General features: G+C 36.3%; 1 protein-coding gene across 1 annotated transcript in view; it reads left to right on the plus strand.

Annotated features, from left to right (window-relative positions):
• The window catches only part of loxhd1a (lipoxygenase homology PLAT domains 1a), a 193,293-nt gene that overhangs the window by 113,507 nt on the left and 54,422 nt on the right, over positions 1–25,364 (plus strand). Inside the window, exons 12-20 of the mRNA XM_087300574.1 lie at positions 1,482–1,617; positions 3,578–3,732; positions 7,264–7,424; positions 14,815–14,891; positions 16,832–17,028; positions 19,563–19,755; positions 19,928–20,088; positions 22,025–22,201; positions 22,570–22,711. Coding sequence (XP_087156700.1) covers positions 1,482–1,617; positions 3,578–3,732; positions 7,264–7,424; positions 14,815–14,891; positions 16,832–17,028; positions 19,563–19,755; positions 19,928–20,088; positions 22,025–22,201; positions 22,570–22,711 — 1,399 coding nt within the window. The remainder of the gene's footprint in view (positions 1–1,481; positions 1,618–3,577; positions 3,733–7,263; positions 7,425–14,814; positions 14,892–16,831; positions 17,029–19,562; positions 19,756–19,927; positions 20,089–22,024; positions 22,202–22,569; positions 22,712–25,364) is intronic.

The following is a 25,364-nucleotide window of genomic DNA, read 5'->3' on the forward strand; positions in this document are numbered from 1 at the left end:
TGGTAATGAAAGGATTATCAGGCACACACAGTTTACGTTAGGCCAGTTAATAATCTGTTCAAAGAATCGTTCAAATGAAAGTAGCAACCACTGCTGCTTACAAAAAAAAAATCTGGAGCTTTTGAAAGCAGCAAGACTGTAGGTGCACGAGCACGCTTTTCAAACAGTAATCACCCTCTCATTCATTCGGTATTCACCTGCTTGCACGAACACAATTGTTTTTGTCAGTCGTGCTGTTTCTTGATTCTAAGGCCGCATTTGCACGCATATTGGACCATCCTTATTGTTGAATTCTGCTTATAAGAAAGCTACATTTAAAAAATCATTTTAAACCAGCCAAAGTGGCTAGTGGGAGTGTCTGTCTAACCTGCCACCGCTGAAATCTACACGCATTTGGTGGGTTGGCGGGTGTTAATGTCAAGCCCTGCATGTAACACTGGAAGAAAATTTTTATTCATTGTTGAAAACATTAAAATCAAGCAACAAAATTTCTAGAATGCAGTTCTTCCCTTAGCCTGCATTTTAAAAATCTATATTTGAAAGTGGCAATATTTGAATTTCGAAACGAATATGGTAACATATCACACTCAATAAATCTCTCACAGAGACTCCTCCCACTCTATTCATAGGCCAATCACTATATACATAGTTAATAAGCATGATGACATCATCCATTGCATTGAGGTTGACCCTGCCCTCACTCTCAGCTTAGACTTCTCCTTATATTCCTTAGTAAAGGTTTTGTTTTTGTGAACAGGTTTTAAGAGAAAACTCCTACTAAGTAAAAGTAAACTAAATCCCCAATATCAGATTTTAGAACAACCCTTAGAGAAAGATAAAGTTTTGTGAGTACAGGCCCTGATTTCCAGTGTTCTACCTATAATTAATTTTGCTGGGCTGCTAAACATGTTAAAGTTGTTTTTCTCATTTCCACACTGTACTAAGTGCCTTTGCAGCGCAGAAATGACCTGTGCTACACTCATTTTATTAATTTCATTCATTCATTCATTTTCTTTTCGGCTTAGTCCCTTTATTAATCCAGGGTCGCCACAGCGAAATGAACCGCCAACTTATCCAGCACATTTTATCACAGTGGATACCCTTCCAGCCGCAACCCATCTCTGGGAAACATCCACACACATTCATTTACACTCATACACTAAGGACAATTTAGCCTACCCAATTCACCTGTACCGCATGTCTTACTGTGGGGGAAACCAGAGCACCAGGAGGAAACCCACGCGAACGCAGGGAGAACATGCAAACTCCACACAGAAACGCCCACTTACTCATCCGAGGCTTGAACCAGCGACCTTTTTTCTGTGAGGCGACAGCACTACCTACTGCGCCACTGTGTCGCTCTCATTTTATTTAACCTTATGCGTATTCTCTGTTATTCATAGATCATTTATTCAAAGCAGTCTCTTTTTGCTCTATGCTTGAACATTTTATTGTAATTAATTGTGTCTGTCTGCATAAAGGTGACACTGATGAAGACCCTTACCAGAGAGAAATACTCATTTGTCTGTAACCGTTGGCTGGACATCAATGAAGATGACCAGGAGATCATCAGAGAACTACCAGCCGAAGGAAAACTTGTGGCCGAACCTTTACCACGTGAGAGAAATACAAAAAAAAAAAAAACACACATGCATTCACTCTTCTAATTAGAGCCTAAACATCATAAAACTGGTTATACTTTAACTCTTAAACGAACAGTTCACCACAAAAAATGTCAATTCTGTCAACATTTACTTGTTTCTTCTGCTGAACACAAAAAAGATGTTGAATTCCAACATTCTTCAAAATATCTTCTTTTGTGTTCAACAGAAAGAGAAAACATTGGAACCACTTGAGGGAGAGTAAATGGAAAGTAAATGGTAATGAATTGTAATGGGTGAACTATCCCTTTAAGAAAACCATCTATGAATGTAGATCTTGATACATTGAATAGTAGCTTATAATAATGATGAATACCTTTTATAATCTTTTTATGTTAACGTTGCTGTATTTTATAATTTTTTTTCTTAAACGACAGATTTATTTACATTCTATTCTGTTCAGTTGGTTACATTTATTCTAATTCAAATTCACTATTCTTTTTTATTCGTTAAGAGCTGTTTCGTTTCTACCCTTCGCTAAGCCACACCCAAAAACCACCACCCACCAATCGTGGCTTAGCAACCGTGCCTATGCGCAAGGGCTCTGTCAAGCTTTTTAGCGTAGCTCAAGCTCTGTGAGGGGCGCTAAAGGAGCAGAGTTAAGTTGGTTTTGTTTTGATATTCCTGACACATTTAGTGACAGACCGACGGCAATAACTCACACACCTCTTACCCTAAGCAGATCTAAACTTTGTTTTCTACAAAAATACAAAGCAGGTTATGTTTCCCAGCTGTCTTATTCTTTTCTTTTCGCTCGATATTATGAGTAATGCTTCGTTCAAGCCCTCGCCATAGTAACTTAGTCATACTAATAGCGAATAGCTCATAATGAGTTATTGATCCGGAAAATACGAATCTGTTGCTAACTTTACTGAACTTCATATTTCCATCTGTTTCAAGCTACGAATATTTGAAATTACATTCAACAGAACAAAACCAAGATATGATCACAAACTGAGCACTTGCGATCAATAAACTTTACCAGCAGCAGTTTTCCATTAATTTATTAAGAGCACACAAACATACTGACAGTTAAAGGTAACTTACTTTACATTGTTCTGGATCAATGATGCTAATACTCAGCACAAATCCATCAGTTTCCCCTTTCTGGCTGAACTTTTTATGAATGAATTATGTAGAAGCACTGTCCATGCGTGTTTCCTCGTTAGTTAGTAATGCTATATTTCATTGCACAACAATAGTCTTTCAGGCTTTTTGGCTAAAAATAGACAAATCACGGTTTAATTAGTTATTATCAGATTATTTTTAAATTTCACCTCTCCTGCTGAGCATGATCTAAGCCAGGGGTGTCAAACTCAATTCCTGGAGGGCCGAAGCCCTGCACAGTTTAGTTCCAACCCTGCTCCAACACACTTACCTGTAGGTTTCAAACAAGCCTGAAGGACTCAATTAGTTTGATCAGGTGTGTTTAATCAGGGTTGGAACTAAACTGTGTAGAGCTGCGGCCCTTTTGAAACTGAGTTTGACACCTGTGATCTAAGCTGTTGAATGGTCAGTGTATGAGGCGGCTAGGCTAAGCTAGCTTCAATTTTGATTGAATTATTCTCTAATCGGTTGCCTATTATGTTGTTAATATACCCCTGTAACGCATACTGTTTCCTTTTTTGTATGGCTTTCTCGGATATCTCACCTGTTCGCCAAAAATGACTAATTATATCTGTGGGAATGTCTGACACTGGCGCATACACATTGTAAAAGCCGTGCCAGGCATGAAAGCTTGACAGGCGTAGCAGCAGTAACTAAGGAGGGCGGGGCTTAGCGAAGGGTCAATTGGATCTATATTGTTGTACTTGAATTTTTTTGTTTAAATATATTATATTCTTTCTAAAAAATATATTTTTAATGTTTAAATATTTTATTAAATGTTTTTTTTTTTTTTTTTTGCTATTGGACAGTTCTTAAGTATCGTGTGACTATATGTACGGGAAATGTGAGTGGAAGTGGGACAGACGCCAGTGTTTATTTAAACATCATTGGAGACCTGGGAGACACCGGAGAACGCCTGATGTTCATGAGCAAAAACAACGTCAACAAGTTTGAGAAAGGAAATGTAAGTAATAAGATTTAACACACTGTATTAAACATGCATGTATAGTACTATTTAAAGGTTTGAGTTAAGTTTCATTAGACATGATTGCGTCTATTCAGTATGGGCTGATAAAGTTCTATACACTTATTAAATAAGTTTACATGGTCACTAATAATCCGATTTTAAAGAGCCCATATTATGGGTTTTTGAAAATTCCCCCCCTGTAGTGTGTAACACAGCTCTAAGTGAAGTGAAGTATCCAGCTAAGGCTTAAATCTGTTAGTGTACAGTGTTTAAAACTGTTGAATCATCTATAAAAGAGTCGACTCATAGTGCTTCAAACGAGTCGCCTTGATACCGATTCATTAGGTGTTTCGCCATGACGTACGAACGAAACCAAGTTATTCACGTGCACGCGCAAACCCGGGAGATTTCAAACCTGAGGCCCCGCCCTCTGACGCAGAAACCCAGACACACACACACAAACACACACACCCACAAACACACACACACACAAACATGCCGGTCGATTGAAGTCACACTGCAGATGGATATATTGAGTCTCTACCCAAAGATGAAACCTCAGCATTATAGCCAAGCAGTTGGAAACTACTGGAAACTTCTGGAAGCTACATGCTACAAAGAATACTTCATCGGCGTTTGTTAAAGGAAGGATCAGTACAGAGTAACTTACTGATGGACGTCAGGATGGGTTTTTCTTCCTCCATTTCTCAAGTGTAAGTACGTGCGATTAAAGTTGCCTCGTTGACTCTAGCTTGCAAATGTATTTAGTTGTGATTTGTTACTTGTAACCGCGTGTACTGTATCAGGTTAACTGGCTATATTCTCTTATCGCGTGCAAAGTCACGTTAAAAACGCGACACGTGCTGCTTTGTTAACGGAGCTCCGTGGACAAGGAGTAGTGTGTGCGTCTGTGTGTGCGTGTGCGCGCGCTGTCGTCCGGAGGTGTGTGTGTTTGTGTGTGTGCGCGCGCGCGTTGTCGTCCGGAGCAGGGTTAAGTGTGTGTGTGTGTGTGTGTGTGTGTGTGCAATATGTGTGTGTGTCTGTGAAAAGAGCAGAGTGAGAAGCTAGGAGATCTCCTCAACTGTTTTTGGAGTTTTTGCTCAATAAAATAGTCGTCTGTATTTTCAAGTCCATCGTCTGTATTTACATTGACCCACTGGCAGCTAAAATCCACGCCTACACTATCGAGCGTGTATGAACTGTGATTACTTTTATATTGCTGATTAGCTGTTTGGCATTTCACTCTGACTGAAGGCAGTCGACCAATCGCAGCTGGCTGTCATCGGTCCAATCAGCGCAGATTAGCTTCGCGCTAAGGAGGGGTTTGGGAACAAATGAATCACTGGAGTCGCTTGGTTAATTAGGTAAAAATAAATGCAGATTATAAGACCATGAAAGTGTTTTTTGACCTTGCATGCATATTAAACTGTTGTAAGAGACCCTTACAACCAAGATATGACCCTATTTCATGTATAATATGGGCTCTTTAACACGATTAAGACAATACTCTGATTAAGAGTCTATCATGTAAACAGCAATTTTTGATTAATGTAATCCGATTAAGGTCATAATCGAACTAAACAGAAAAGGAATTAAGATGTGTGGAGAATGCTGATTTTAGTGCAGCATAGACATGTAAACACCTTAATCAAACTATTACCGTCATGTAGGATTTTCGCCACATTTTGCAACAGGATAGTCTATACACACACGGCTATCTGAGTTTTTTTTCTCCCATTCGGCATGCGGTATGAAATTCTATTAAAACAACACTCTTCCAGCAGTTCATACTCACATCCAATATCTTGCATACATGAAATATTCCTGAATGAAAGTTAAAGTGCCAAACTGCAGTTAAAGTCAACAAATTAAAAATAAAACACCTGAAATTGCATGAATCCTTGGAGGAAATGTGGATAGCGCAGTGACGCAATGATGGTAATCGAATTATGCGCTATAACATGTAAACAGCATCATGAAAGGAACATTCAAAAAACAACTCATGTAAACACCTTAATCATATTATTATCTTGTTCAGATTAAGGCAAATAATTCGATTACTGATCTCCATGTAAACTTTTTATACAGTATTTATTATTTTCCACAATGTATATAATATGTATATGTAAATGTTTTTATTTATATTGAATTCTTTAACAACATCTGCTATATAAAACATATGCTGGAATAGTTGGGGGTTAATTCCGCTGTGGCAACCTTTAAAGTAGAGACTAAGGCCTGTGCACACTGAGATGTTTTTTGCTTGCGTTTTCCGTCAATGTTTAACGTCTCATGACTATATAAAGGGCGTCAAGGTGATCGTGCACACCAACACGCAAAACGCAAAAAAAACAAAACCTCATGCTCGCTTTTTTGATCGTTTAAACCTTCTCCACCAATCAGATTGGCACTTTTTTTCATGTGCACGGAGCTGCTGAAGTTATAGTAAACAGCACTTGGAGGCGCTCAAGCGCAAAACTGTCAATGCGAGCGCACATTGAAGACGACGCCCAGAGGCGATATGAACATGGAGCTGCTTATTGCTCTGTGAACAATAATCATTTCTTCACCGCTAGAGCTGGAGCACGTTTTCCTCCCACCATCCAAAAACATAAACCATAGCCAATCGACTAAAACAAATTATCACCCAATACAACCTGAGTTTACACTTCTCACGGTGACAAGCAGGGGAGTTCTCGAGGCCTATCTGACCTCGAATTCCCCTCTTGCCCTTCTAACGGGAGGGAGCCCCAGGCTCGAGGATATTACGAGCTCAGGGCTCTCTCCCGGGACAGCATGCCAAATACGCTTTCTTGATTATCAGCTAAGTGTGAACTCTTGAAACACAAACGAAAAGCGTCTCAGCGTGTAGGAGCCCTTAAGCTGAAGGAAAATGAATGAATAAAGTCTTTAACAAATAATCTCCACAAAAATTTTAGGCAGCACAACTTATGTCAATGTTGATAATAGTCATTAAAATACTAAGAGAAATAAAAAATGTTATTATCACAGGAATAAATGACATTAACATGTACTTAAATAGCAAGCAGTAATTTTACATTCACACCACATTTATTTTTATTTTATTTTATTTATTTATGTTCTATTTATTTTTATCAAATATTTTTATCAAAGTTGTTTTGCATTTCTAAATGTAAATGTATAAAAAGTTTTTACATTTTTTTGGCAGGCTGAAGTTTTGTTTGAAAATTAAACATGAAGCTAAACACAGCATTGTGGGATACTGAAAATCGAGGCAGTGCCATCACATGAATAAATGTCATTTTTACTTGTTTACATAATAAACAGTAGCTTTAAATTGTTAAAGTAAATTTGTTTTTACTGCGCTTTGGATCAGATAAATCGAAAAGTATTGGATTATTTATTTAGATGTTTTCTGGCAATCCAAAGTTAATTTTGACAATGAAATCTAAGAAAAACACATTGCATTGTGAGATCAATGAACCCAGTAAAGTATGCTCTTCACATTGTACTGCAGGAATAATAAATATTTGATTGTTTTCTCAGGCTGATGAGTTCCTGGTAGAGGCGGTGACTCTGGGGCAGATCAGGAGGGTGCGCATTGGTCATGACGGACGAGGCGGAGGCTGTGGTTGGTTCCTAGATAAGGTGATGGTCAGAGAAGAGGGACAGCCTGAAGCCTCATCTATCGAGTTCCCATGTTACAGGCAAGACTACTAATGTGTTTAAGCATATCTCAAAGCATGCATATCAGTATAAATACATACATGCATACAGCTTGATACAAAATTATTTACCTCCGGTCAAATTTTCATTATTTAAAAAAAATATTTCCCAAATGCTTTTTAACAGTGAGAAGAGTTTTAAGTCATTTTTTTAAACAAAAGTTTTAATATCTAATTTGTTATGACGTCTTTTGTCTTTGCCATGATAACTGTAGATAAAATTTTACTAGTTATTTTGTGCGATACTAGAATTCAGCTTATAGTTGTTTTGAAATTGTGAACAAAAAATATGACATCAGCATATTACAGTGAGCATAAAAAGAAAATACAGTTTTTCTTGTTTGCTTTGATGCAGCCGTCAACTGAAACTCCACATTTTCAAAACAGTTAATACACAGGCCTAAACAGCGGCACTCATGGTCAAAATTACACAAGCTATGTTTCCATCCACCTATTTTATGCGCATTTTGCAAATGCGCATAAAAAAACCAGTTGATGGAAACGCCATGATGCGCATAAATTTTGAAAATGCGCATAAAAAACTTATGCGCCTAACTAGGTAGGATAAACTTTTTATTCGATAAGAGAAGATGCGCATAAACTGCGATGGAAACACTTTTACCCCACAAACTCCAGCATGCGCATTAAAAAAGGTCATGTGATTTTGTTGAAAGAGATCATGTGATGCTTAAAATGTGTGTGAATGCATAAAACGTCAGGCTGAGCACATTATAAAACATCTGAAATGTTGTTTTGGTCATTATAAAACGCCTTCCAATATCAGTATTAATGTTATTATATTATTACAGTTTTTCTCGATTGCTTGGATGCAGTTGTCAACTGAAACTCCATCTTTTCAAAACAGTAAACACACAGGCCTAAACACCAGCACTCTTGGTCAAAATGACACATTTTGCTTGCAAAAGGCACGCATCGTGTAAAAACATTTAAAATATGAAACAAAAGATAGTTTTACCTTCAAACAACACAACTTGGAAACAGGCATATGAGCTCTTTCAATTAATCAATACACAATGGACAACAAAATACAAAATACAGAACTCAGTGCACCACCATTGCTTGTCATTGTAGCCTATTGCCAATGCCATTTGTTGTCTTTCTATTTGGGCTGTCAAATTTGCCTTTTTGCAAAGAATTGAATCCAGAATAAGAAATGCTTTGATTAAATTTATATTCAATTCATGACAATTTTCAAACTGTGGCTGAAAACTGAAATACTGTAAAAACAGACAAAAGTAATAAAATACTGTAAATATTAAAGAAAACACATTTAAACCAATTTACAGTCAAATCTATTGGGAGTATAGGACATAGCCACTATTAACCTCCTCCATCCATGCTGGCACAGAACTACACAGACCTTCCATCGTTTTTATAAGGTTTGCAGACTGATTGCTAATTGAAGATTTGTGTGAAGGAGTTTCAAACCGCTGCTTCAGTGAATTCAAACTGATCTTGGTAGTGTCTAATGGTTAGGAATAGATGGTTTCTGTTTGGTTACCATAGCTAAAACAATGGAGTTTGGACTGCTTGAATGACATCCGTGTTAACTGTTTTGAAAAATGGTGGGGAAAATGTGTCAACCCAATGAGAAAGAGTTTACACATTTGCAAGACCGGTCTTCTGCTCTGCTGGGATAGTGAAAATGAAAATGAAGTGGAACCTAGTTTCTTAAACCAGGTCAAAGCAAACAAGAAAAACTGTAATGTTATTATATTATTAATGACCTCCAGAATCAAGAGCGCCTGTGCTCCGCGTCTGACACCTTCAAACGCCACTGCGCGCTCACTGCTTGTCAGGATTGTCTTCTGAGGTGCATTCATTTAGAAAAGATTGATGCAGCTTCTCCTACTGCATCAAATGCCGTTTTTACTGTTCATATTTGGCGCCAGTTAATCAGGAAGTGACGATTTTTTCCGCTCTGACTCGTTGGATGGAAACGATGCTTCATTCGCACAACTTTTATGCGATAATCGAGTTTTGCGCATAAAGTTTATTTGCATATTTGGATGGAAACATAGCTACATTTTGCTTGCAAAACTCACATACCGTGTCAAAACATTTACAATATGCAACAAAAGCTAGTTTTACCTTCAAACAAAACGACTTGCAAACAAGTATATGAGTTCTTTCAATTAATCATTACACAATGGACAACAAAACACAAAATACAGAACTCAGTGTGAATCAGTGCAGCATTACTTGACATTGTAGCCTATTGCCAATGCTATTTGTTGTCTTTCTATTTGGGCTGTCAAATTTGCATTTTTGCAAAGAATTGGATACAGAATAAGAAATGCTTTGATTAAAATTATATTGAATTCATGACAATTTTCAAACTGTGGCTGAAAACTGAAATACTGTAAAAAAACAAACAAACAAACAAACAGACAAAAGTAATAAAATACTGTAAATATTAGAGAAAACACATGTAAACCAATATACAGTCAAATCTTTTGGGAGTATGGGAAATAGCCACTATTGACCTTCTCCATCCATGCTGTCACAGAACACAGACCTTCCATCTTTTCCAATGTTTGCAGACTGATTGCTAAATGAAGATTTGTGTAAAGGAGTGTCAAACCGGTGCTTCAGTGAATTCATACTGATCTTGTTAGAGTCTAATAGTTAGGAATAGATGGTTTCTGTTCGGTTACCATAGCTAAAACAATGGAGTTTGGACTGCTTGAATGACATCCGTGTTAACTGTGTTGATAAATGGTGGGGAAAATGTGTCAACCCAATGAGAAAGGGTTTACATATCTGCAAGACCTGTCTTTTGCTCTGCTGGGATAATGATAATGAAAATAAAGTGGAACCTAGTTTCTTTAACCAGGTCAAAGCACACAAGAAAAACTGTAAATACGGCAATTCAAGGACTTATATAATAATAATAATAATAATAATAATAATAATAATAATAATAATAACAACCCTAACAACAGTAATGAAAAGAGCAAGCTAGCCTCTTAGTAAAGAGTAAATGAGAGAAATATACTGAAATAAATAACACAAAAAAGAATCTATACCAAAAAGTGCAAAAAACTTTGTTAAACTGTTAAAGGTAACATTAACCCAAAACAAATAAATAAATAGGTAAGTAAATACCAAAAACACATATTGTTATACATATTATACATTTATGATAGTTAAAAAAGAGCCAACAAAATTCCAAACAGGGAACATTAAAACAAACAAAACAAAACAAAAAAAAAGGGTCAAACCGGTGCTTCAGTGAATTCATACTGATCTTGTTAGAGTCTAATAGTTAGGAATAGATGGTTTCTGTTCGGTTACCATAGCTAAAACAATGGAGTTTGGACTGCTTGAATGACATCCGTGTTAACTGTGTTGATAAATGGTGGGGAAAATGTGTCAACCCAATGAGAAAGGGTTTACATATCTGCAAGACCTGTCTTTTGCTCTGCTGGGATAATGATAATGAAAATAAAGTGGAACCTAGTTTCTTTAACCAGGTCAAAGCACACAAGAAAAACTGTAAATACGGCAATTCAAGGACTTATATAATAATAATAATAATAATAATGATAATAATAATAATAATAACAACCCTAACAACAGTAATGAAAAGAGCAAGCTAGCCTCTTAGTAAAGAGTATGACAGAAATATACTGAAATAAATAATACAAAAAAAAAAAGAATCTATACCAAAAAGTGCAAAAAACTTTGTTAAACTGTGTTAAAGGTAACATTAACCCAAAACAAATAAATAAATAGGTAAGTAAATACCAAAAACATATATTGTTATACATATTATACATTTATGATAGTTAAAAAAGAGCCAACAAAATTCCAAACAGGGAACATTAAAACAAACAAAACAAAACAAAAAAAAGAGTCAAACCAGTGCTTCAGTGAATTCATACTGATCTTGTTAGAGTCTAATGGTTAGGAATAGATGGTTTCTATTGAATAGATGGGTCCATGGAGTATGGACTGCTTGAATGACATCCGTGGTACCTGTTTTGAAAAATGGTGGGGAAAATGTGTCAACCCAGTGAGAAAGGGTTCACATCTGCAAGACCTGTCTTCTGCTCTGCTTGGATAGTGATAATGAAAATGAAGTGGAACCTAGTTTCTTTAACCAGGTCAAAGCAAACAAAAATAACTGTAAGACAGCGAAATTCAACAGCAATATTTTTATTGAAACATATTTAAAATCTAAAAATGCAATTTAACTAGCCAGATTAGCATTACTATTGTATCTGTGTCAGTGGATGGTGTGTATACAAATTCTTGCATTTTGGAATAACTTATTATATAAAATAAACGACATAAAATATTGACGAGTTCTGCATCATTTTTAATGTATTCCAGTGACATATACTGCAGTTATAAATAATATATATTGCAATTATAAACAGAGATATGCCCTTGTTTTACATAAGAAAACACTGTGTAATGCTACATGTTGTTAGTGTTTTTAGGTCATTGTTTTGTGGGTGGCAACGTATGTTTGTCAGCTGTTAACCTTTGCAAGTGTTCGCGGAAGAATAGGTTTATCTAAGACCTGAATAAAGTGTTTTGGTAGTTGTAGTGCTATTTGAATGTGAAATGAACTGCTTTGCCAAGCTGATAGTCGGTGTAGCTGCACTGGTCTAAATAAAATGATAGCCAAGCTTCATACTGATGTCTTTGTTGTTTGTTTCCCTCTATTTCTCTCTTTGCAGTAGACACCATGAAAACTACAAGAAATAGAACAAATAACATTAAAAATATGCATTTCTCAGAGTCAGAGTCTCTCACTTAAATGTCCGCTGATATGCATATGAACATGTGTGAAAACTCTGAATCCAGTAACATCAGTGTAAACTAGGGTTGGGCATCTAAGCTATAATGCCGATCCGATACGCATCTCGATACAAAGAATAGGATCCGATATATTAGCGATACATTTGTGACATATTGCGATGCAACACGATACAATTCACACCCATATCACGATACAATGCGATAATTCAGCACTAACTAATTAGATCAAGTTTATGAGATGATGTATTGTCATTCCATCATTCAATGGATACTGTGCCATTGAATGAGTTTGATTATTTATTAACAAAGCAAAACCAAGACTTTTTTTTACAAACTGGCTTTTCTCTCAGAGCCAGAGTGTCAGTTTACAGTAGAGGGCCATTTTAGAACCTATAGCACATATTATTTAAGTATTTTCAAGATAAACAAAATGTATAAGTGCAATAAATATTAAAAATACATATATTTGCACTTTTTCAACAAAGGTTGAGCATTGCACAACAAGAATTGTGATTTAACTTTTCAACTATGAAAACAAGTTTTACAAAGATATATTGTGCCACTGAATATTCAAAACTTAAGGTCGTGAACTAGCAGTGTTATGCTGCTTTGAAACATCACTGTCACTGTAAACAACAGGCTAATAAAATATAAATTAAAAAAATTAACAGGAGGAGGTGTTTAAAACCTTCGTTCTCCGTGACACTAGGCTGAATATCTTTGCAGATGAACAATGCAATAGCATTCGTTATTGGCGTAGAGCGCACAAAACTGTTGCGCATGGAAACAACTTTCAATGCTTTTCTCACCACTTTTGGAGCTGGTACTGTAGCTACAGTTGAAGCAGAGCAGGAACCTGGGGATGTAGGAACACTGGAAGATGCTTCCACAACAACACTGTGGCGCCGCTTCAAGTGAGATATCAGATTAGTCGTACTGCCCGTGTATTTTACAGATGCGCGGCACATTTTGCAAATTGCATCTGTCCTGTCAAGTCGTCCATCCTTTTTGCAAAATCCATAATGTTGCCATACTTTAGATTTAAAACTCAGTGGGGAATAAAATGTTTGTTTTGCTTCTCGCGCTTTCTGAGGGCGCACCACTAGCTTCATCCGCACACCTGATACACTGAGTTGTGTACACATCCGTTGTGTACACATCCGCAAGTCCGTTGCTACTTTATGTAGGTCGATTAAATTATGCGCCAAAAACAGGTTGACAACACTTGTTAATAAATAAAAAATACATTCTATATTAAAAATATAAGCTGTATCTCGGAAAAACTGATGCATCTCGCAAAAACCGATGCATTTCGATTTGCTTCCAAAATTTCATTCATCCTCTGCTGCTCTACCGATGCACTCGCATCGTGCAAGCGCATGACCGCGTATCGATACATATCGGTTAATCTTCCCATCCCTAGTGTAAACTCAGTAGTGTAATACATAAAATCTAACAGAATTAGATATAAATTACAGTGTGCGCCCTCTTAGACCATGCAGATTAATGAACTCTCTCAGGCTCTGTATCGTTGGCTTCTCTCTGCCACCATGTCAGTTTTACCCATAATGCAATGGTCCCGCACTTCACGTAACTCAAAACATGTGATTTGATATGCTCCAATAGCACCTCTTTCTTTTACAAACCCATAACTACCAACAATTTTAAGGGTGCACATGCTCTACTTTCCATAATATTGCATATGAGTTTATAATATAAATTAACATACAAATTAATTTGAGTTTATGACAAAAACACAAATATACATAACTTTTAAGAAATACGTGTCCTTTACATTTACAGTCGGTTAGGAGAATTGTGTGAAGAGTTTTGCAAAAGTGACCTAAGTATAGAGAAATGTGTCCTAGCGTCTGTAAAAAACTGTAAGAGAATATGGAGGATTCCACGTTTTTACAACAATATTTTTGGCTACTGTCAATTAACCTAAAAATACTTGCTTATGAATTTTGATAAGCTAGATTTAAAGGGCTTAACTTGATTAATTAGGTTAACTAGGCAAGTTTGCTTAATTAGGCAAGTCATTGTATAACAATGGTTTGTTGTGTAGCCATTCAAAAAAAAAAAATATATATATATATATATATATATATATATATATATATATATATATATATATATATATATATATATATATTTGAATATATATAGTTTGGGGGGGTAAATAATATTCACCTCTGCAGGTTGAAAATAAAAAGTTATTTATTATAGCCAAACTAAATGAAATAGTTTTCCAGAATGACAATATAATAGGAAAAACTGTGAAAAAAATTCAATGCTTTGTTAAAGCTCGCTTGGGAAGTCTTTGAAAAATAAAACTTATTTCACTGGAGGCCTAATAATTTTGCCTTCAGCTGTATATGTGCACTGCGTGGCTGGGCAAAGAACATGCGAGAGTAGTGTTTAAGTCAATTATGTAGCTGAGAAAACAGACTCTGGTTACTAATGGACACTAAAGTGTGCAGAGGAAACCCAACCTACACCAAAGAGAGAGCTCGGTTACACACACTCATCTGCACATTCACCTACTGTAACTCTCTCTCTCTCTGTCTCATCTCAGGTGGTTGGACCGTAATGAAGACGACGGGCAGATCGTGAGAGAGTTAGTCCCTACTGATGATGGCCAACGATTGTTCAGTGAGTGAGCACGCATACAAACATGCAATACTGAAGGAAAAATAAATTGACTAAATTTACTAAAAAAAAATTGTGCGCCTCGCTTACACATTGCTTTAAACACACAGGATGTACAGCAATACGCTGTAATCATCTTTACAAATGATAAAGAATTAAAGGATTGAAATATTTGAATAAATATTACTTTCTACATAAATATAAAAACCACTGCCTTCATCTCGGGGGGCTTTTTCAGTATATTCATGGCAATTTGCTTTTGTATAATGTTATTATTATCATTAGTATTATTTATTATTTGCATATTTAGATTTGTTTTATTAAAAACAGGCTTAGATTTGCCCACCTGTCGGGTTTTGGACCATATGGGGCACAGCATGTGTATTTGGATATAACTCAGGTTTTTTAATACACTTTGTTATTGTTGTTCATTTATTCGTTTGCTGGAAATTAGACCTGAATTTAGAAATAGCTTTGAAACAAATCTTCACGCTTAACAAAATAAATTAATTACGTAGGCTAATGGGTGTCTGTGCGTACAACACATTTCCTTATCCACAAAAGAGAGAAAGTGAAAGTGAAAGTAAAGGCCAAGAACGTATTTTTCTGTCCGTAATATAGCAAACGTGGATTCAGACACAACAGTAATGCTTTTCCGCCTTGTGTTTCAGACTTTGCGCCTAAATCATTAAAATAGAGCCTCATGTAAAGCTGGAAACCCATCCAATCACCAACAATTTATTTCAACAAACATGTTTTATTTACTCCATATGATCATATAAGCTCTCTGTGTATTTATAGCTACCTGGTGAGTACACTGACCTAGACAGGTTGTTGAGGATAAATTTAGTTTATATTTATATTTATTTAATATTATTATTATTATTATTATTTATTCTTTGTTTTTTAATTCTGAAAAAAGTATATGTGTATATATCTAAAGCAGGGGTGTCCAAACTCTGTCCTGGAGGGCTGGTGTCCTGGAGAGTTTAGCTCCAACTAGAGATCTGCGCGGGACTAAATTTTTAATCCCGCTCCGGCCCGCACCCGCCAGGTTTTAGCCCGAACCCGACCGCTCCCGCTTATATTAAGAATTTGTTGTCCCGCTGCCCGCCCCGCCCCGTTTTCTACCCACCGCGCCCAATCCCGCTAAAGAGCGGGGAGAACAAAACCGAAAATCACCCAACTATACAGTCCAGACAGTCAAGCTGTCTGTATAAACACACACACACACAGCACCAAGCACACACACACAGACAAAGCTCTCTCTCTCTCTCTCTCATACGCGCGCGCACTAACACACACACACACACAAGCACCAAGCAGACACAAAGGCAAAGCTCTCTCTCTCTCTCATTCGCGCGCGCACTAACATACACACACACACACACAAACACCAAGCACACACACAGGCAAAGCTCTCTCTCTCTCTCATTAGGATAGCAATATCCGCAATATTGCTAGACAGCCCGCTCCCGTCCCAAATTAAACCCGTTACCGACCGCTCCTGCGGTTTATTCAGAAATTTATTCCCGCGCCGCAGAAATCTGGTCGGGTCCTGCGGGAATGCAGACCTCTAGCTCCAACCCCGATCAAACACACCTAAACAAGCTTTTCAAGCTCTTACCAGATATACTAGAAACTTCCTGGCAGGTGTGCTGAAGCAAGTTGGAGCTAAACTCAGCAGGACACCGGCCCTCCAGGACCAAGTTTGGACACACTTGATCTAGAGTTTGCTTGTTTTTACACATGTAAAATATATGGCTGAATTTAAACAAAAAATCTTTAGCAATTATCCCTGCGAAATTTCATTCGTAAGGGTTTTAAAAAGCTCTTAAAAAGTCTTACATTTGACTTGGTGAAACCTGCAAGAAACCCTGAGTGCATTTTGAAATAAATCGTATAGAACAACTAATAAAGCATGTTGGATGTGTTTGTTCCAGCTGTTGGCTATCACATTGCGATAAAGACGGGCAGTATTAACGGCGCCAGCTCAGATTCGAAGGTGTTTGTGAAGCTGTACGGAGAGAAAGGCGACACCAACAAGATGCTGCTGGTCGTCTCTGATAACGACCTGGGGAACTATTTCGAGACGGGACAGACGGACATCTTCACCATAGAGACCTTTGACATTGGCAAGGTATGCTACCTGATCAGGTTTGTCCCATTCGCCAGTCAGGTGTTAAAATTAGGAACTATTCTTTAAATAATCAGATAATTCACTCTATTCGGTCAAATTAATACACTCACTGGATACTTTATTAGGTACAACTGTACAACTGCTTATTAACGCAAATTTCTAATCAGCCAATCACATGACAGGAAGTCAATGTATTTAGGCATATAGACATGGTCAAGACGATCTGCTGCAGTTCAAACTGAGCATCAGAATGTAGGAGAAGGGTGATTTAGGTGACTTTGAACATGGTTATTGATGCCAGACGGCTGGTCTGAGTATTTCAGAAACTGCTGATCCACTGGGATTTTCACGCACAACCATCTCTAGGGTTTACAAAAAATGTTCAGAAAAAGGGAAAATATTTATTGAGCGGCAGTTCTGTGGGAGCAAATGCCTTGTTGATACCAGAGGAGAATGGCCAGACTGGTTCCAGCTGATAGAAAGGCAACAGTAATTCAAATAACCACTCGTTACAACCGAGATATGCAAAAAAGCATCTCTGAACACACAACACGTCTAACCTTGAGCTGGATGGGCTACAGCAGCAGAAGAACACACTGGGTGCCACTTCTGTCAGCCAAGAACAGGAAATTGGACAAAATTGGACAAGAGAAAATTGGAAAAACATTACCTGTTCTAAAGAGTCTTGATTTCTGCTGTGACATTTGGATGGTAGGGTCAGAATTATGCGTCAACAACATGAAAGCATGGATCCATCCTTTCTTTTTTCTTGGCACACTTTGGGCCCATTATTACCAATTGAGCATTGTGTCAAAGTCACAGCCTATCTGAATATTGTTGCTGACCATGTCCAACCCTTTATGACCACAGTGCACCCATCTTCTAGTTACCTCCAGAAGGATAACGCACCATGTCATAAAGCGTGAATCAACTCAGACTGGTTTCTTGAACAGGACGATGAGTTCACTGTACTCAAATGGCCTCCACAGCGACCAGAGCTCAATCCAATATAGCACCTTTGGGATGTCGTCAAGATTCGCATCATGGATGTGCAGCCAAAAAATGTGCAGCAATTGTGTGATGCTATCATGTTATTATGGACCAAAATCTCTGAGGAATATTTCCAGTTTCTTGATTAATGTATGCCAGTTCTGAAGGCAAAAAGGGGTCTAACTAATTAATTAGTTAGCAATTAATTATCTGTTTTAATAGATTTTTATTCAGTATATGAATAATGTTTTAGTTTTTGATATTAGTTCCTTTCATTAATATTTAGTAAATATACTGCAAGTTAAAATCTCACCAGTGTTTCCAGTTTAACTTAAAGTAGTTTTAAGGTCTTAAAATGTATGGAAAGAGTCTTAAAAAGGTCTTAAAAGGTATTGAGTTTCCCCTCTGCAATTCCTGTATATTCTCTGGTTTTATTCTATTTTGTAACAGTGGTATAGAATTTAACCCGTTCTATACTATTCTATTTCTCTATTCTATTTTTTGCAATATTTTAGCTCTATTAAGTTGTGTTGTTTACTTTTTTTTTCTTTTTTTTTCTGTTGTTCAAATACACTGTAATGGTGTAATGGTGATTTGACGCTGACAACGTAGTGAGGATCCTTATGGTGGTCTTTGTTGACAGGATGGTCAAACACGCAGTGGTCAAGACAGGATCAAACAGATGTATGTGGGCAATCCAGATTCATAGTTGTAATAGCAGGCAAGTGGCCAAAAGGCAGGCGGCAAACAGGGATGATCAAATAAAACAAAACGAGGTCTAACACGGAAATCAGAGCAAGGGGAAAACGCATCGTAATGTTCACTTTACAGCTTACAAGACTCAGGAACGTGCGTGTTTGAGAGGTGTATATATATAGTCTGCGTAATCAGTCCAAAAGCAGCTTCAGCTTTGAGTGTCTAATCACTTGGAGCAGGTGTGTGTGTGTGTGTGTGTGTGTGTGTGTGTGTGTTCCATGAGTGGGATCTGTAGTCCATAAACTGTCAGATTTGTAGTTTGTGTGAATGTGAATGTTTTCCAGCAATCTATGATGTTTAGATCGCTGGAAAACATTCACATTCATGAAAGTGATCATGAAAGTTCCATTTCAATAATTTTATTTGGTCCTATTTAGATTAGTTTATGGACTGTTCTATTAAATTCGATTCTCTTCCATACTATTATTTAATGGGATTAAAGCTATTCTACTAAGTTCTATATTTCTAATATATTCTATTGTTGTTTACTTTTGATCTGTTTTGTTGTTCTGTTGTCCAAATGTACTTCATTCTTTTAAATTCTCTCAGAATAAGTACATACTAGTTACCGCAACTGTCAAAAAATGAAATTATAAAGAAAGAAACTGTCAAGGGTAAGAATGTGGCTGCTTATAATATCGAATTTGATTAATAAACTGCAGAAACATACCATTCATAGATTATTTATGCATAGCACCATCTGCTCTTTGTGTTGATCTTATAAACTAAATGTCTTGAATTTGCATATTCATCGTGACTGCCCTCCACTTTGTGGGAGGGTCCTGTAGGTAAACAGGCTACTGATTGGCCACACCAATGAAGGTCTGCGAGCCGGTTGGTTCCTGGACAGTGTTCTGATCTGGGTGCCGGTGCATGGCTTGCAGTATATGTTCCCCTCCCACCGCTGGCTCTGTAAAGATGAGGCTGATGGGAAGGTGGAAGTGGAGATCTACCCAAGTGAGACACTGGAGATAGAGAAATGTATGTCTTTCTTTCATCATGCTTTTTTCTGAAGCAGTGTATACATTTCATCAGTTCTTGAATTCACTGGTCATTGCAGACATCACATTTTTTATTTAAATACATGCACGCACTGTAAAATATTGTTTGGTGTGAATTTAAAATGATTAATTAGTGTTTTTCTAATTGGCAGTGATCAATTATGAGGTGACAGTGGTGACAGGAGATGTGTGGGCTGCAGGGACGAATGCAAACGTCTTCCTTCAGATATATGGAGAGGAAGGAAAATCTGAACTAATTCGACTCAAGAGCCGATCCAACAACTTTGAGAGAGGAACCACGGAGATCTTTAGGGTGAGTTGTACATGAGTGAAGTAACTGGATTTTCTAAATGTTTCCGGAAGCGAATTGGTTGTGACTGAAGAAAATTCTCTCTCTCCCATTGGTTGATTAAGATTGAGGCCATTGAAATGGGGCGGGTCTATAAGTTCTGCATCAGTCATGATGGTTCAGGATGTTTCCTAGAGTATCTTTTCAGTTTTATTTTTCCATTTCATTTCTATCTTAATCTATTCTTTTCAATTTTCGTATTTGCTCTTTGTTCTATTTAGATTAGTTTGTGGACTCTTTTATTATGTTCTGTTATTTTATTAGAATGAATCAATTCTACTTAGTTCTGTTTTTATATTCTATATTTTTGTGAAATTTTGTTCTATTGAGTTCTGTTGTTTACATGTTTTATTTTATTCTACTCTGTTCTATTCTATTCTATTCTATTCTATTCTATTCTGTTCTATTCTATTGTTCAAATTTACTCTATTCCATCTAAATAGTTGAATTCTGTTCTTTCTAATGTTCAAATGTGTTGTGTTATATTCTGTTATAGTTCTACTGGGTTCTGTTTCCTACATCTGTTCTATTGTATTTAATTCTATTGATCTATTTGGTTCTGTTTAGATGTGTTCTGTTGTTACAATTTACTCTATTCAGTTAAATTAATTCTGTTCTAATCTATTCTTTCTAAATTGCAAATTTGTTTTATTTTGTTGCATTTAGATTTGTTGGTGGATTGCTCTATTCTAAAACTTTCCGTGGAAATAAACCAATTCTTTTCTGTTCTATTTTTCTATTAAACTCTATTGTAATATTTTTATTCTATTTTAATTCTACTGGATTCTGATTTGTACATTTGTTCTATTGTATTCCGTTCTATTGCTCTACTTGGTTCTGTTTAGATGTGTTCTGTTCTGTTGTTACAATTTACTCTATTCAGTTAAATTAATTATATTGTTCTATTCTAATCTATTTCTAAATTGCACATTTGTTCTATTTTGTTGCATTTAGATTTCGTCACCTTGGAATTATAAGGTTCTATCTGCGTTCTGAATGATTTTGAGATATTGAGCTTCAAATTTTTTGCATTCCATCGCAAACAGTATGTGTGTAACATTATTTATTTATTTATTTTTTTATTAAAAGTCTTAAAATGTAAACAACTTATAAAACAACATCCCATAATGTAAATAAGTTGTCATTTAATAAAAATGTGTCAATAACTCAATTTTGACAACCTTATAATTCCAAGGTGACGATTTGTTTGTGGGTTGTTCTATTCTAAAAATGAATAGAACAACCAATTAAACCAATTATTTTCTGTTCTGTTCTTCTGTTCTATACTACTGTAATATTTTATTTCTACTGGGTTCTGATTTGTACATTTGTTCTTTTGTATTATGTTCTGTTGATCTATTTTGGTCTGTCAAGATGTTTTCTGTACTGTAGGTAAAATTCACCTTATTCAATTTAATGAATTCTTTTTTTCTTTTCTAATCTATTCTTTCTAAATTTCAAATGTTCTCTATCTTGTTTCATTTAGATTTGTTCGTGGACTGTAATATTCTACAAATTGCAATAGAATTAAATCAAATCAGTTCTGTTGTAATATTCAATACTGTTTTAATGTGATATTTTAGTTCTACTGGGTTCTGTTGTTTACATCTGTTATATTGCTATTGATCTATTCTGTTCTGATGTTTAGATGTGTTCTGTTCTGTTGTTAAACTTCTCTTTATTCAGTTAATTAATTTCTATTGTTCTGTTCCAATCAGTCTTTTAAAGTTGCAAATTTGTTCTATTTTGTTCCATTTAGATTTTTTGTGGACAGTTCTATTCTATTCTATTTTATTCTATTCTATTCTATTCGATTCTATTTTTTTCTATTCTATTCTTGTATTTTGAACTCTGTGTGGTTGTGACTCAAGAGCATGCTCTTTCTCATTGTTTGATCAAGATTGAGGCCCTGGATGTGGGGCGGGTCTACAAGATCCGCATTGGCCATGATGGTTCGGGTATTGGGGCTGGATGGTTCCTGGAGAAAGTGGATGTTAAACGCCTGATCATGGCAATGGTGAAACCAGAGAAGAAGGAGGAGGAAAAGAAAGACAAGAAGAAGAAAAAGAAAAAAAAGGCCAGTCTGAGTCAAAGTATTGGCTTTTGCAACTATTATTATTGTTGATTCATTTAGAGTTGATTTAATCCAGTCCAGCAACTAGCATATCAATATTGATTGGCTCCACGTTGTTTTTATAAATATGTTTATTGGAAATATACATAACATAATGTAAGAATACAAAGACTATCCAGACATTATTTTTTTACGATTAGCATAAATAATAACAATAATAAAAATGTTTATTCATTTAATAAACAACCTTTCCCCCATCCATACTTTAAATGGTATAATACACATTTAAAGATTATCAGCCATTGATACACACTAATATTGATCGTCACTAATCAGAATATTTGTATTTTTGACCATCCAACGATCTATAGGAGGAGGAAGAGGAACCCCCAGGTGAACTGAAGGAGGTTGTACGAACGTTCAGTTTCCCATGTGGCCGATGGCTCGCTCGTGATGAAGAGGATGGAGAGATACTTGTGGAGCTGCGAGCGGAGGATTACGAAGATCTGGAGGGTATAGAAAGAGAAATTCAATGCTCCTCAATTAAAAAGTATATAAATATATTTATTAAAAATCTGAAATGTATGATTTAAAATCAATTTAAACACATAAATAAAACTGATCATCAATTAACTGGCACATTTTAGTTTATTATAAAAGTATATCAATTCAATTGATGTTTATTTAAGATACATTTTTTTTTAGCTATTTTTTGTTCTCATTTCTTTATTTACTTTGCAAATTATGATGATATTTTTGTGTAAGTGTATTTGTGCAATTTTACTTTAAAGCCTCATGCAAAAGTAACAAATCTGTTATTAACTGCTCACCCTTATGTCATTTCAATTCCCTGAGACCTTCGTTCATCTTTAAAACATGAATTAATATTTTTTAGATGAAATCTGTGAGCTCCTTCATCCTCCATATTTAGCAATGGTCCCAAGACGTTCAACTTCCAGAAAAGGAAACAAAAACCTTGTCAAAACTTTCCAGTGACTCCATGGGATCATATAAATATTGAGAAACACCTTTATGCTGCAAAACAACTGTAAAAACATACAAACATTGTGTTGCCTGTAATAAACGCACACCTAATCTGACTTGAAAAACATTGACGAAAAAGTCATTTTTACAGATTTTACATTATTCTCGTAGATTTATGTTATTTCAATTTAACCACTGAAGGCATATACTCTGTGTTAAGAATGTTTTGGTAACTTTCTGCACTTTGGGACCCGTGCTGTCTATTAGGGATGGGACAGTTCATGAAAAAAATAATTTGTAGATGTGTTACTATAGTTACGCCAGGGCTTAATTCATGCCGGAACAAGCCGTATCTGGATCCGGCACCTCTAAAATCTGATACGGCACCTCATTTTACCGACCCCCCTCCTCTCCGCTCCTCACTTTGTTCCACGACCATGACACCTATCCTTCCTCTGGTAACATGGCGGATTCTTTCCCCGATCTGTTACGGGACCTGAAATTTACAAATTAAGCTCTGGTTACGCCCACCAGTCTATTCTCATGATTTAACTTAGTTCATTCACAGTCTCTCTTTCACAGTAATGCCTTTAAAACTTTTTAAGAGTAGTAAATGTAGCATGTGAAATTATTGGTGAGAGGCAAACACCTTTGACTGATTCATTTATGGCAACAAGGAAAAGAAAAACCTCCACTATTGTGGAAGACTCCTCCCATCCTTTACACGATTCCTTTAAGTTAGTTTCATCTGGCAGACGGTATAAGTCAAGTCTATTTATAAACTTATTTCGAGAGGATCACGTGCTTATGATTGCTTGCGGCTGGTCCTGCATTATCAAATTTATGATTCACCAATCAGACGACTCCTAAGGCATTATAAATACCCTTAGTTCCATATAACAGTCATCTTCGTTTTAAAGAATCCCCCTTTCACCCCTACTCCTCCTCCTTTCCTAGATGGCTGGCACGGTGACCCAGTGGTTAGCACTGTTGCCTCACAGCAAGAACATCACTGGTGCTAGTCCTTACCAAGCCAGACGACATCTCTGTGCGGAGTTTATGAGTTCTCCCTTTACTCACCTGGGTTTTCCCCAGGTTCCCCAGTTTCCTCCCTTCGTCCAAAAAACTGCAACTTGATTAAATTGACTAATCCAATTGGGCACCATAGACATGCTCCTATTAGGTAGTTATCTCTTAAGAGCAATCACTATCTGTTCATTAGTTACTACAGCAGAGGAGTTTTCGAGATCTACCTGAGCTCAAACTCCTCTCTCGCCAAACAGGAGGGAGCCCTGGTCTCGAAGATCTTATGAGCTCAGGGCTCCCTCCCAGGACAGCATGCCAAACAAGCTTCATAATCAATCATCAGCTAAGTGTGAACTCTTAAAAGTCTCTTTAGCAAAAAAGTCTAAGTACATGAATACATTTTTTCCCACTGCCATTGATTTGTTTTTAAAAAAGGATCCTAAAATGATTGTGTAATTGTATATATGTTTTGCTTTTGTGTGTGAGCTTCAGTCTAAAGACAATTTTCCAATCCCTGTGGGGATAAAGTTTGTTGAATTGAATGCTGCAAACTAGCATGCTTCAGATTATATCAGTTTAAAGATGTAACATATAGGTGGAATGCATGTAACATAGCGTCAGAACACTCATATTTAACTAAGGCGGCTAAGTCTTAGTATAAAAAGTATAAAAGTACACAATCAAGGAAGAATTTTTTAAATCACAGCAGACAATATTAACACACTGTCGTCATTAATCATCAACAAAAAACCTACTGAAGTTAGAATAAATGAGTATGACTTTTTTAGATACGTTAAACGGTAGATTATAAGGCTACATGCAGTATTTTTTTTCTGATGTTTGGGATTTCTAAATAGTATTTAAGTGTTACAATAGATGTTTTTTATTCCAATGGATATTACCTTTTGGTCCCACTTTATATTAAGTGTCCTTAACTACTATGTACTTACATCAAAAAATAAATACAATGTACTTATTCTGTGTTTATAATGTATTTGAGAACACTTGTGGTGCTTTTGAGTTGGGATAGAGGTTGTGTTATGGACAGGTTTGTTGGTGTGGGTAGGTCTAAGGGTGGGTTAAGGTGTAAGGGATGGTCAACAGTGTATTTACAAATGTAATTACAAAAGTTAATTACAGATGTAATTACATACAT

The sequence above is a fragment of the Danio rerio genome, chromosome 21 (assembly GCF_052040795.2).
Source record: "Danio rerio strain M-AB ecotype USA chromosome 21, GRCz13ab, whole genome shotgun sequence".
NCBI classification, from domain to species: Eukaryota; Metazoa; Chordata; class Actinopteri; order Cypriniformes; family Danionidae; genus Danio; species Danio rerio.